Below are 14,222 nucleotides of genomic sequence, written 5' to 3' on the forward strand. Positions count from 1 at the left end.
TTTTTTTTTTTGTTACTATTGTTGGTTTTCTTCAAATATGTATTTATTGCTTCAGAGTTATTATATAACTGATTTATTATCTGGTTGGAAGGATTGATTTTACCAGATTAAGCTCTAGAATGACGTGCTATATGTTTTCTGATACTTCAAACATCAGAAACTCAAGCCTTTATTCATCACCTTGTTCTGCAAGAGTCTGTCAAGGTTTGTACAGACCACATATCTGAGGCTAAATGAACATTAGCACTCATCTGTAATCGTGACTAGGAGAACACTAGTTTTTTTCATTATGCTGTTTCTCTGTAACTAATTTCTGCACAAATGCACTTGTGCAAACAGGATTAGTTTGGATTTTTGTGATCAGTTCCCCATGAATCGGGGACTTCGATATTCACCCTGATAACTTCATTTGATATTACAGTACTGCTGGGACAAATTCATTCATTTCAGAGATTCCCATACATGTCAAGACCAAGAAATTGCCTCTAATGGTGTATACATGCAAAAGGACAAATAATAACATCACAGTTTTGAAACAAGTGAACAGAAGGAATCAAGTGTCCTCTGCTGTATTACTAACCTGGTGCAAGGAGATTTGGTTCAAACATTTTGAGCTGCCCCATCAGCATTTCACATGTTTGGTTAATACTTTCTGTAGCACTGTTGATGAACACTATGAACTCGGCGCCAATCATCTTCTATAGGGACTCCACCTGTTTGAAAACAAGCAAACGTGTTGATACTATGTCCCAAGAGTGTCGGTTTTTAAAGTGTCATCAATTTAACTACACATTTTGTGAACCATACCTGTTCATTTAATTTCACAAATGTTATAAATTCTCTACATATGTATTTTTAGCCTGTCAAGGGATTTTTGCTGTGATTCATCAATATTTTATGGAGAATACAAATACAGTTTACATAAATGTTCTGAATATTGTGTTGCTATACTTGTATACAAAGTTTTATCCAAAACAATGCTTAATATATGTACCCTAAGTTAAATGTTACAGTCTATTCATGATAAAATATTTTAAAAAGTTTTTCACTTAGTTTAGGCTATCTTTGTGTTCAGATGAGAACGTCACACGTGCATTTGCCTTAATTGCTGTCATGATGTATGTGTATACTTTTTTTTTTTTGTCGTCTTTAGTCTACAGATGTTTGTAAAAGGTGCATGAAACCGTGTGAAAAAAGTAAGTTTATGAATAATCATGAATCAATCTTATAAAAGCTCGAACGTGCCAAAATAAAGTGATTTAAGTGTACTACACGTGTTTAGCACTTGTTGGGCGTCCTCTGCAAATACTGTAAATGAACGCAAGATGGCGCCTGCGCTTCACTAAGCGCGCTTTCAAACTACCTGTTGTGTGAAGCTTTTAAGAACGCAGAGCGTCGCAACTGCGCAGAGTTACTCTCCTATAAATTGATTTGTGATTTAGCAGGATGTTAAAATAACAAATACGATCATATCAAATTATCTTATCAAAATGCGCCGACAGCATACCCCCTACATTATCCTCAACCGTTAAAAACTGACTTGAATAAAAATTAGCTTGCGTCTGGACTGTATTGGCTTCGAATTCGACGTACGTGTACATACAATAGCAGTTTTTATTTATTTATTTTTGCTGTGAAGGACAGAAAAGAGGGAGGGGGACTGCGAGGTATGTATGAATTATTAATACGCTTTCCTTCACACCAGCACAGGCACTTGGAGGGGGAAACACCCCTGGTTCGGTTTCCATAGCACCGCCCCCAGGAGGCTTGCACGGCCTTTGATGGAAAACAAGCAATAGGCATACAATGTAGAAACTTCGAATGTCAGGTCACGTGCCCTTCATATACGCTCCGAAAAACTGTCATTTGTCGCACGTGGAGCATAATCCAGATAATTTGAGCACAAAATCAGAGAAAATGTGAATGGAATGTGAAGATTTTCCGCCCTCTCGAACTCCTCCCAAAGCAGTGGCACTCTTGACGGGAGTGATCCAGCGCTAGTTGGCGAAGGAGTCGCGGCGAGACTGTAGCTGACCTTGGTGCTGAACGCCATTCACATTCCTCCTAAAGCTACTTCACTGGCACTCTGCGTCGAAAAAGTAACAGTGCTTGTTCTCTTTTGCTCTTAATTAACCATACGTCGTTTTTAAATCCGTTTTTTGTACTCCGTCGATTTGAAGCGAACATTAATTCGTTGACTCAAATCTGAGATGGCATCGCGTGCTCTTATCGCGCGCGGGGCAGTTTATGAGTTTATAATTATGAGTAGACAGAGCCAGACCACCTCCGATATCTCTCTTGTGTAGGCGGATTTTTTTCTCTCTTCGCTCTGTGAACACCGTCGTGAATTTTCCTCATCTGTCTTACTGAATCATTGATCCGCTGGGTATCGGTCCGGTAGCCTATGCTCTGTCATCTCACACTGTGACATGGTACTTTAACATTACCGGGGAAAAACGAGGGATTATCACATTTGGACATGGAGACTCCGAGGGAGCCTGGTTTTGTGCCCAGCAAAGAGGGACTGAAGCAATTAGCGGGGAAGACACTGGGACACCTGCACAAGTAAGATATTTTAACACTATAAAATTGAATAATTCACTTAAAAATAATGAATTTGGCGTATGTTGTGGCTAGATAGATAAATACGCTAACTATTGCTATAACAGAACAGACAAATCACAAATATGCAGCTAGTTTAGTCTATTCAGTAACGAGTTTCCCCAGTCGGTTTTGCGTCACGCCTCATGGAGACGTGAAGAAAATTATGTAACTCTGCATAATCTTGGGAGGAGGGGATGGAAGCATGCGAGTTTTCCTATCTTTGAAGGTTGTCATTGTAATCCGGCGACTAAAATGCATTTACGATTGAATAGTAATCGTTCAATTAGAGGATTCCCTTGAGTGCAGCTTCTTTTTTTAGAGACCATTCGCGTATTCCCACAATACCTGCAAAAAAGACCACGACTGAAATCACATGAAAAAAAAAATCGGGTTTTACATCATTTCACGTTGATTTGATGCTCTTTTATATCGAGTCATTTTTTGTGTCTCGTAAAAAAAAAAAAAATCTTTGAAATCTATGAGAAGAGTAAAAAAAAAAAAATCCACCGCCTCGCCAACCTGAACGAATTCAGAAATTCTTTCGAAAATGAAATACCTTTTTCCCCGAGTACAACTATTAATAAATGTGTCTGCTCATCTTTTCATTTTTTTCGTTTGCTTATAGACATTTTGAAGTCTCCGAGTATTTTCCAAAATATTGGGACATTGTCTCTTATTTGTCTTCTGAGATTAAAAAACTGTATTGACAATTATAGTGCAATTAATGTGCGTTTTATGCATTTTACGTATACAAAAGATCACAAAATAAAATGCATTTTACTCCCGTCGCACTTGTTAATAAAAATCAAATCCCTGAAATGAAATTTATTATTTTTGTAACAAAAACGTATAAACTACATTTTGATGCACATTACGTTATAGAATTTGTCTCGACACAATATGTATTTTGATTATCTAGTAAATAACTACGCAAATAACTCTGCTTATGCCTCTGGTATAATAATATTAGTAAAGTGTTAGTGAAGTTCGTGAATATCAGTGGACCTTAAGCCTGTGTGAATGTAAATAAGGTGAAGCTGAAGGGACTGCTGCAATGCGGTACAGTGCGCTTTACAGCAGCACACGAAGCCTATGTGGAGTTTACATAAAAATCCTTGCGTTGAAAAAAAAAAAAAGAAGATTGTTTGGAGGCCATTTTAATTACCATTGTCTAAATCTGTCCGTGCAACTTAGAGCAGGCTACTATTGGGGAATGTAAATTGAGTTATATGTCAAAATAAAATCTTGATTCGTTTGTTCCTAACTAATTGTCTTAAGTAATAAAGGTGAATGAGATTCCTATTAATTGGTTCTTCTGGATTGTTGTCGTTATGCTGTTAGTGGCCTACAAGTAGTCTGACGGTTCTCTTCTGACTGATGCAGAGTGTTAGAAAAGCGACAAAAACCTGGCGACAACATCGAACTGACCGAGGATGGACGGCCTGCTCAGACCAACGAGAAAAAGGCACCTTTGTGCGACTGCACGTGCTTTGGACTTCCGCGCCGCTACATCATCGCCATAATGAGCGGCCTCGGGTTCTGCATCTCCTTCGGTATTCGGTGCAACTTAGGCGTGGCCATAGTGAGCATGGTGAACAACAGCACCATTCACCTGAACGGGAAGATCATCATCAAAGAGGTTTGTGCACTTGGATTTTATACGTTCGCGTCAGCTTCGTGACACACCCCTCACGAGCGTGCATGCACGTTGCACACACAGACACACATGCACACTGGCTACACTTCGTCTGGAAACTGCAACAATTTATGGAAAATAAAAACGGGCAGAATTTAAGAGCACATTTATTTGTGTTTGTTTGAAAGAGGCTTATTGGATGCCACTGCTAGCTTGGAAAATATTGGAAACAAGTAGGCTACTCGTGCAAAAAAATTGACCTTGGTTACTTGAATGTCATCAGCCTCAAATTGATTAACTCTTCAGCTGGAAACTAATCCTGCGCGCTTGTCATTTCATTTTTTTGCGCACAATAATCAATATATATTTTGTTCGCTACTGCTCTGAAAAATAAAAGTTACATTTTCCCCCTCAAATATCGAATTTATATTATTATAGCCAATATTATATTTTAACCTTAATAGCGGTCTATGGAAACGTGTGCATTCACATTTTCAATTGTCCCTAGTCTTTTACAGATAGGATTAGCAACCTGCTATTTTCTGTTTCTCTCCATTAGAAGGCAAAATTCAACTGGGACCCGGAAACAGTTGGAATGATTCATGGCTCATTTTTCTGGGGTTATATTGTGACGCAAATTCCCGGGGGATACATTTCTTCTAGATTGGCGGCAAACAGGTAAAGCCCTAGGAATTTAATAATCTATTTATTTATTCAGATGATGATGATAATGATGATGATTGTTGTTGTTGTTGTTAGCTCATAATGCAACAATAAATATCGCCTTTAAAATCCCATTTCGTTTATAGAATTTCCCAATCGAATAGAAATAGAAAATAGTAGGCTACCTTATAGATAATATAGCCTACCTAATGTTAACGAAAGAACATTAAGTAGGCTAAATTATTTTTTTTAAATACAAATGATAAATATTCTATAATAATATTTCGTTTTATTAATTATAGGCTAATGTAGGTGTTATTTTAGTTTCTTATTGATCACAGATTTTTTTTGTCAGAAATGTTGCAAACCGAGTCTTATAAAATAGGCTATAAAACATCTGCAGCTTACGTCCTACGTTATTTCCAAACCGTCGGGTAAATCGCTTACTGTTGCAGGGGCTGGCAAGTTCATATGGGCATAATGGAGAAACTCGCCAGCATCTCCAAGACTTCGTCAAAAAGGAAACTTCGTGTTCTCTTTCTGAGACGGTGAATGTATTATTTAATGTACAAGAAGATTTAAGGAGGAGGCCTCAGTCATGTAAGACTGTAATAAATATTGAAATAATCAAAAATATTATATAGTTATTAAATTATATAATTATAAAAATTATATAGTGGATGATTACAGTGATAGTCACGGCCGAATTCGTACTTCCAAATTCGAGCTGCAAAGCTTTGAGCTCTACACAGAAAGTAGCTTGGCGAACCATACTGTATTATACAAGGGATGATTATTCATTCATAGCGGCGGATGGAACTGTATACCTGTCATTGGAAGAAAAAGGGGGTGATGGGAGGCGCTAATTTAGCAGACGTTCAACCCAATCTTATTTATTTATTTTGCAAAGACTCTTAAGGTCACACATTTCTTGTGAAAATGAAATATGTACACAAATTTATTTTATGCATTATTACAGTTTATACTGAGTTTATTTTGTCAGAAAAACGAACGATCTTTTTGGGAAACGTCCAAATCTTGCTTCTCACGTTCTTATTTGAAGGCCATGATCAGTTGTAAAGAAGGCATATGAGACATCACTGTTGTGATTTTATTATTCTAATATAATATAACAAAATATAACCCTTAGGAATACTATTTTTATTCACGCGTTCAAGGGGAAAGGAAATCAAATAAATAAATCAGCACTGCAGACAGGCAAAGAGAGAGAGAGAGTTCATTGCTATGGTTGATCAGCCTGCTTGTGTTTCCAGTGTATGTGTGAGTGGCAGAGTGAACGCTGACCCGTCGTGTGAGTTGTAGGATTAGACTGTGGGAGCGGGTCTGTGGGGCATTCTCCACCTGTTAATGAGATCTCGGGGGAAGCGTGTCTAATCTGCTCAATGAGGGGGGCATGGCAACCAGCCCCGGACATGTTGCCAGAGGGTTTGGCCGACCTCATCTATCACACAACAATTTATCAAAAAATAAAACTGCCATGTCGGTAGCTGGAAATATGTTTACACAATTTGTGCTCCCTAAAACATCTTCTTTGACGGCTGGCCAACAATAAATGAACGTTATCAAGAAACTAAAATGCTGGGCAATTTTAGGCTAGTTCTGTTAACTCAGTAGGCTACGTCAAATATTTGACTTAATTGTCGTTGCTGAAATTATTCAACAGTTCTCAGTTCATATTTGGGCTATTGGTCGGCGTGATTGAGATCTAATAGAATCAGCGAGTCTCGTGCTGGAGAACTCCCTCAATCCGATTAGAGAATGCCGGTGGGAGAGAGGTGAGGGGTCTCCAGCTCTACAAGACGGGAGGAAAATTGGAAATAAATGGAAGGCCATATTTCCTCTGTGGCAGTGCTGGCATCACCAAAGACAACGACCATGTTGCTGTTTTCTCGTAAGAACAGAAAGCAGATAGCCTATTTGAATTGTACGTTATATCTTGGTAGTAATAGTGTGTGTGTATGAAGAAATTATTGCATTTTTTTTCTCTCAGCGACAAAGAACATGTCTAACTAAAATGTTAGCGCGGCAACTAAAATAACACATAGCTAAAACTCTGGGTTTAAACTCGGGAAATAATTACATATAACTTACTCTATAAGCCAATGTGTCTATAATTCAACCATGTTTCCGTCCGTTATTCAGGGTTTTTGGCGCAGCCATTTTCCTCACATCCACACTGAACATGTTCATCCCCTCAGCTGCACGTGCTCACTATGGCTGCGTCATATTCGTCAGGATATTACAAGGGCTTGTAGAGGTAGGAAAGTACGACTTTCTCTCATTTGTAAATGCTTGTTTGCTAATAACGACCTAATACCATAACTCTCTATAGGTTCCTATCGAACATTTGGGCACTTGCCTTTGGTAGATAATTTCTAAAAGAAAGAAAGAAAGAAGAAGAAGAAGAAGAAGAAGAAAAAAAAAACAGTTGTGGGAATAAATCCTGGGAAAAGCCCAAAGCCCTGTAACAATCAGTTATGGCATGAGGATATTTCTGTGAGAGTAATAACCCAGGCTTTGTCTAGCTGTATTGATCTGTAGAGGCGCTTATATGTGTGTGAAATAGACAACTAGATCCACTTCCATCACACCAACAATGTATATTATTCTATTCTTTTTTGTAAATATTCATTTTCATTTCAATAGATTTATGTCATGTAACTTTAACTACTCCTTAAGATTTTATTATGTGTATTATTTTATTTTTTTTTCTAGGGTGTGACCTACCCAGCCTGTCATGGGATCTGGAGTAAGTGGGCTCCTCCACTGGAAAGAAGCCGTCTAGCCACAACCTCCTTTTGTGGTAATCTTTGTTCTCTTTAAAGCAAAATAGTAGATTAGTGAATAATAAAGAAAACCAATGCCATTATATTTGTTTTGTTGCTACCTTAGAGTCTCGTTATTGTGTGCATGTTAAACTTTAAATATACATTTGTTGTTTATCCTCAAGAATTCTAGGAAACATTATGTATGCATGCACTGGATTTTCCTGTGCTGTTTTAATGCATATTCTGCAACTGCAATTTTTTATTATTATTTTTTTTTTAAAGACTATTTCTTTTAGAGAAGTCTTTTATAGTTATCCCTCTCAGTTGCTTTTTCTTCCATTTAAACTTCTCCTCTCCTCTTCTGTAGGTTCCTATGCTGGAGCTGTCATTGCCATGCCTTTAGCTGGGATGTTGGTGCAGTACACAGGCTGGTCATCGGTTTTCTATGTCTATGGTAAGAGTGTTTTTTGTGTGTACCGTGTGAGCCATTTTATGGTGCAAACCATCATTGCACGAGTGTGCTTAACGGTCTTGATGAGTGTATTTTAGTAAGTGTAATATGGATTAACTCACCGATGCTGGGTATTGATTTTTCCTCTGATGCTGCCATGTGTCTATCCTCTGTGCTGACACTGAATCTGCTTGTCACTTTGCCAAGAATTGGCACGTCCTGTCTGGAAAGCAATGAATTGTAATCCATTTAGTTATATGAAGAGTTTTCAGTTAGCCCATCTTCCTGTCTGCTTCTTTTATGACGTTTTGTTTTAAGACCAATGTCTAAGAATTGTTTGTTTCCCTTTAGGCTGTTTCGGGATTTTCTGGTATATGTTCTGGATCTTAGTGTCATATGAGAGCCCAGCTGAACACCCCACCATCACGGCTGAAGAACGCTGCTACATTGAGGAGAGTATCGGCGAGAGCGCTAAGCTGCTAGGTCCTGCAGAAGTAAGTGACCGCAAACATAATCTTGCTCCACTCTTTTGGCTGGATATGTATATTCTCAGGAATATAATGGGGTTGGATAGAACAGAAGAAAAGACTTGAGTGTAGGATTCAAGTACTGAGATGTTTTGACTAATGGCATATCATCCTCTCTCATGCAAACCTATAATTAAGGACCACTCTATAATTATCTATAATTCTAATGCCCATTTGTTTCTTATTGACACAAATCTACTTCACTTATACTATGGTTGTAGCTTGGAAGGTTGTCCAGTTTAAGAGTTCAGAGCAGATTGTGTTTCTTAAAACTTTCTTTTAAACGTTCTTAAAGTCACGATGAAATGGAAGAAGCAACAGATATTCTGTATTTTGATGTACATCTAAGTGTAACAGATTATCAAAAAAGACTTGGGACTTGTTCTATGCATCTGTTGTTGATTGGATTTTGAGATGTGGGTGTTGCTTTCAAAAGTGATGCAGATAAACACAGGCTTGCAGTTTAAGGGGACTAAATGATTAGAGAAGTCCTTCATGTGTCACCAAAGAGAAGTCTGTCATTTTCACCGGAAGGTCCAGTTATGGCATTTTGATTATTACAAAGTTCATTAAAAAAATGAAACATGCACAGAAGAACTGTTCACAATAAGATATATAGTATTAATTTAGAAAATACATAGGGTGAATTTTCATTTCATATCGACTTTAAGATTAAGAGCTGAGACAAACCCCTCATTCTCTCACTCCTTAATTTGCAGTTACTGTGAACAAGACATCGCTGTAGTTTAAGAGCGTAAAGCTTAATTTCAGTAATTTGTGATTTTATAGAGGGTAAATGAAAGCACAGAGCAAATTTTGTCAGGATGCCTTGAAAAATGAAAAGATAAAAGGAATATTTCTTTGGTGATCACACTTTTATGTATATACTTATTTTGTAAATATCTGGCATAATTTTGAGGTAAAGGACAATATTTGCAGTGTCACTACAGGTCACTAAAGGGTGACTTTGTTGCCATGGTGTTATATGAGAACATCTAATGAAATCTGAAAGTACCAACAAAGGCATATCAGAAAGGTCTTTTTTTATATTTATGTTATAATTTGATCAAATTAGTTTAGCCATTTTGTTTCAGTGTGCATTTCTCTGGTCTTTGGTCTTCTTTGGTGTAAATGCCATGCGACCATTCATGTAGAATCAACAATGTAACAGTTCCCTCCACGTGTTGCAATACTCCTTTCTCTTACAGAAATTCAAGACACCTTGGAGGCAGTTTTTCACATCAATGCCTGTCTATGCAATAATTGTGGCCAACTTCTGCAGGAGTTGGACCTTCTACTTGCTGCTCATCAGCCAGCCTGCATACTTCGAGGAGGTGTTTGGCTTTGAGATTAGCAAGGTAATTTCAGTTTACCTTTCATATTGCATGCATTTAAATTGGTATTTGTTTTATACAAACTGGAAAATTATTAAAAATGAATAATTACTTAATCAGCAGTCAAGCTTTATTTGGGTCAAAATGGCTAGCCTTGGTGTCTAAATTGCATATGATTTTTGTTCTATAATTCCAGTGTGCATCAGTAAATGGGTGACCTTTGTCATTCCCTAAGGTCTGAAATAAGTTGATGAATTATTCATTGTGAATAGTTCATAATGAATAATTAATTAATCACTTATTGGTGATTGAAGTATGTGCTCGCATCTCATTTTGCTCTTGTTTTCTCACTTCCTACAGTTAAACCTTCAATCATGTCTTTACATCAAGTTACAGTATTAACTCACTAATAGTGAATGTTGCATGTCAGTTTGATTGATTTTTTGGAAGACATTTATTTATCAGATTTATCCATTATAATTAAGTAAAATATTTTCTTTTAGATTTGAAATTGGACCTTTTTTCTCTTTTCTGTGGTTCAACCACATCCTAAAATGCCACAATATCATTACTAATGCATTCATTCTGCAGTGTGTTTTCAATGAGATCCTTCTGAGCCTGACGCTGCTGTCTTATTCAGGTTGGCATGCTGTCAGCCCTGCCCCATCTGGTGATGACCATTATCGTACCCATTGGGGGACAGATAGCCGATTTCCTCCGTTGCAAAAACATCCTGTCTACTACCACAGTTCGGAAGATCATGAACTGCGGAGGTGAGTGCAACCTACTGCAAGGAATGATATAGCTCATATGACTGAATTCTGGTTAAATCTGTGCAAGCTAGGATGGTTAAAGGAATGAATGAGAATAAATAGAATTGTTCTTCATCCTAAATATTAATAGTCATAATAATAATCATATAATTGTCAATTTTAGCTTAGTTTGTTGACTATCCACTTGTGTTTATCTTTCACAGGCTTTGGGATGGAGGCCACTCTATTGTTGGTGGTTGGTTACTCACATAGTAAAGGAGTAGCCATTTCGTTTCTTGTGTTGGCTGTCGGCTTCAGTGGGTTTGCAATATCAGGCAAGTCTTTGGGGAAACAATATGTCTGATTTAATATTTGCAAAGGGTTTTTGCAAAGCCAGGGAACACTGCAAATAATGGCTTATTTCTGACAAAATCCTTTTATCCTCCTTTTATCACTCAAAAACGCTCTTCCTCCGCTGCGGATTGGAAGGAATAAGTCATTCCGCTGGACTTTTTAAATAATTCATACACACTGTCCCCTGAGAGCAGCCTCACTGGCAGCACATCTAGAAAGAGCACTCAGTAAGGGAGGTGCTAGAGACTCCTCTGCTCTACAAGATGGCTGCTCTTTCTATTTTTAGTCTGGATCTCCAACATCATGTTAGAGATACTGAAAAATGTGCACTCTTGATGCAGAACCAAAATGTGCAAATTATACAAGAGGAATGCAGTGATTTGAAAATGTCATTTTGTAATTGTTGCAGTGTTAAGTATCATTGATGTACTATTATAGTTTTTGTTAATATTTTAAATTAGAATTTATTTATATTTTAGTTTAAGTTTTAGTCGTTTTGCTTTAGGGTTATTTTTGTCATTTTTATTAGTTTTCTTTTTTTCAATTTTTTGTTGTAGTTTTTATTGTTTTAGTTTGTAGTTTTAGTTTATTCAGTTTATTTTTAATTTATTCAGTTGTTATTTTAGTACTTCAACATAAACAAAAAATGCAGAAATAAGTTTTGTTTTTAATATATACAGTGTCTTGCCAAAAGTATTCATTTTATTTCACAATTTGTTGCAGTCTTATGTTAAACTGCTTTAAATTACTTTTTTTCCACATCAATCTATACTCCATACACCATAATAGCAAAGCAAAAACAGAATTGTCACAACTTTGTAAATTTATAAAAAATACAAAAACGGAAATATATACATTGCATAAGCATTCAACATAACTCAGTACTTAGCTGAAGCACCTTTTCAGCCTCAAGTATTTTTGGGTATGGTGCGACAAGCTTTGCACATCAGCATTTGCTAATTATCTGCCATTCTTCACCTCACCTGTTCACCTCTCAAGCTCTGTCAGGTTGGATGGGGGCAGACACACATTTTCAGGTTTCTCCAGAAATATTTGATTGAGTTCAATCCCAGGCTGTGGCTGGGCCACTAAAGCACATTCACAGAGTTGTCTATAAGCCACTCTTGCTGTGTGCTTAGGTTCATTGTCCTGTTGGAAGGTGAACCTTCTGCTCAGTCTGAGGTTCTGAATGCTCTGGACTGGGTTTCCATTAAGGCTATCTCAATATTTTGGTGCATTGAGTTTTCTTCTACTCTGATGAGTCCCTCAGTCCCTGCCACTGAAAAACAGTCCCACAGCATGAGGCTGCTACCAGCACACTTTACTTTTGGGATGGTACTCTGCAGGTGATGAGCAGAGCCTGGTTTCCTTCAAACATGATGCTTAGAATTGAGGTTCATCAGACCAGAGAATCTTGTTTCTCAGAGTCTGAGGGTCCTTTAGATGCTTTTTTGCAAATTCCAAGTGTGTTTTCATGTGTCTTCACTAAGGAGAGGATTGAGTTTGGCCACACCAGCATAAAGCCCAGACCGGTGGAGTGTTGTAGTGATGTTTGTCTTTCTGTAGATTTCTTCTATCTCCAGTCTAACCAAAGCCCTTCTCCATCAGTTGCTCGGTTTGGCCAGGAGGCCAGCTCTAGAAAGAGTCCTTGTTGTTCCAAACGTCTTCCATTATGGATAATGGAGGCTACATGCTTCTGTGAACCTTCAATGAAGTAGATTTTTTTTCTGAACTCTTCCCCAGACGTGTGGCTTGATGCAAACTTGTCTCTGAGCTCTACAGGCAGTTTTTATTTGTTTTTGGTCTTTGCTCTAATATGCATTTTCAGCTGTTAGACCTTTTTATTAAGACGTGTGCCTTTCCAAATCATACCCATTCAATGAAAATGCTTTTTTTTTGTTTTAGTGAACAATAGTAACCCTGGTTTGTTGTAATTAATTCAATGCCAAAAACAGAAAAAAAGTGTAATCTTTTACAAAGTTATTTCAATTCTTTCTAATGTTAATGTAATATATACACTTATTGCCCATCAGGTTTCAATGTCAATCATTTAGACATCGCTCCTCGCTATGCCAGTATCCTCATGGGAATCTCTAATGGAGTGGGAACTCTGTCAGGAATGGTGTGCCCTCTTATTGTGGGAGCCTTGACCAAACACAAGGTAAGACACCTGGGATTTTCAGGATTTTCTTTTGCATTCTAGATGTTCAGTACTATATGTTTGGATTGGATGGATCTTAACTTGAATGAATGATGTTGACCCATGGTGGATTAGAAGGTTGTGTTGTGACCAAGCGGCAGGGCCGTGCACAGACCTTTTGAGGGGCATGTGCTGAAACTGAAAAAGGGCACCCCCCTTTTTTTACTGGTCACATCTTAATGATAAGCGGAGAGTATAGAATACTACATTCAAATATTTGCTAGCTAGCAAATACATGCATATTAACATCGTAAACATTAACCATGCTGTGAGTGTGACCATATATAATATGATTAAATGTTAATACATTAAGTGTATCAGCAGATAGCCATCATAAATCAAAGAAGAATTTTCTTAGAAATATATTTTACCTAGCTGACGAGGAACACTCAGTCGCTTTGTGTCAAACTCAAATGCAGTTATGGCCGGGTTTTTGACCAGCGAATGTGTGTGCAAATGTGCAATTTGTCCATCATTAAAACGGCAGCATCACATTACGTTTTGATCAACAGGTTACAAAGTTTGTTGTAGCTATATGGGCGCTCAGTTTTTCCTGTTGTAAAATCTCTCCGCATCAGACCTCAAATGCATAAAACATGAGCCTTTATACAGTAGACATACTAGTGTTTCTTGCGTTTCTTGCGTGCTGTACTTATACAAACAAGAAGATATTTATTTACCCTTGCAAGACGTTCAGCTGCTCTGCTGTGGAACTTCAGTTCACTGCACTCAGTCAGTCAAGACAGGGGGTGGAGTTATGAGGTACAGTTTGAGCGGCTCCAACAAGATTTAGCCAAGGTAACTCTTTTTAATACCTTTCATTCGCTAAATATATTTGTAAAACAGACAGACAGACATAAAGGGTGACCAATAGCATTGATTTATTGAAGAGAGAAAAAAAAAAAAAGAACA

General features: G+C 37.5%; 1 protein-coding gene across 1 annotated transcript in view; it reads left to right on the forward strand.

Moving 5' to 3' along the window:
- Nucleotides 1–1,807: 1,807 nt before the first annotated feature.
- slc17a6b (solute carrier family 17 member 6b) overlaps nt 1,808–14,222 on the forward strand; it is a 32,021-nt gene continuing 19,606 nt past the window's right edge. The window contains exons 1-11 of the mRNA XM_016454423.1: nt 1,808–2,565; nt 3,988–4,243; nt 4,800–4,918; nt 7,067–7,181; nt 7,640–7,727; nt 8,060–8,146; nt 8,495–8,637; nt 9,879–10,028; nt 10,645–10,777; nt 10,981–11,091; nt 13,144–13,271. Of these exons, the coding sequence (XP_016309909.1) occupies nt 2,480–2,565; nt 3,988–4,243; nt 4,800–4,918; nt 7,067–7,181; nt 7,640–7,727; nt 8,060–8,146; nt 8,495–8,637; nt 9,879–10,028; nt 10,645–10,777; nt 10,981–11,091; nt 13,144–13,271 (1,416 nt within the window). The 5' untranslated portion in view covers nt 1,808–2,479. The remainder of the gene's footprint in view (nt 2,566–3,987; nt 4,244–4,799; nt 4,919–7,066; nt 7,182–7,639; nt 7,728–8,059; nt 8,147–8,494; nt 8,638–9,878; nt 10,029–10,644; nt 10,778–10,980; nt 11,092–13,143; nt 13,272–14,222) is intronic.

The sequence above is a fragment of the Sinocyclocheilus anshuiensis genome, unplaced genomic scaffold, assembly GCF_001515605.1.
Source record: "Sinocyclocheilus anshuiensis isolate Anshui unplaced genomic scaffold, SAMN03320099.WGS_v1.1 scaffold2129, whole genome shotgun sequence".
Classification (NCBI taxonomy): Eukaryota; Metazoa; Chordata; class Actinopteri; order Cypriniformes; family Cyprinidae; genus Sinocyclocheilus; species Sinocyclocheilus anshuiensis.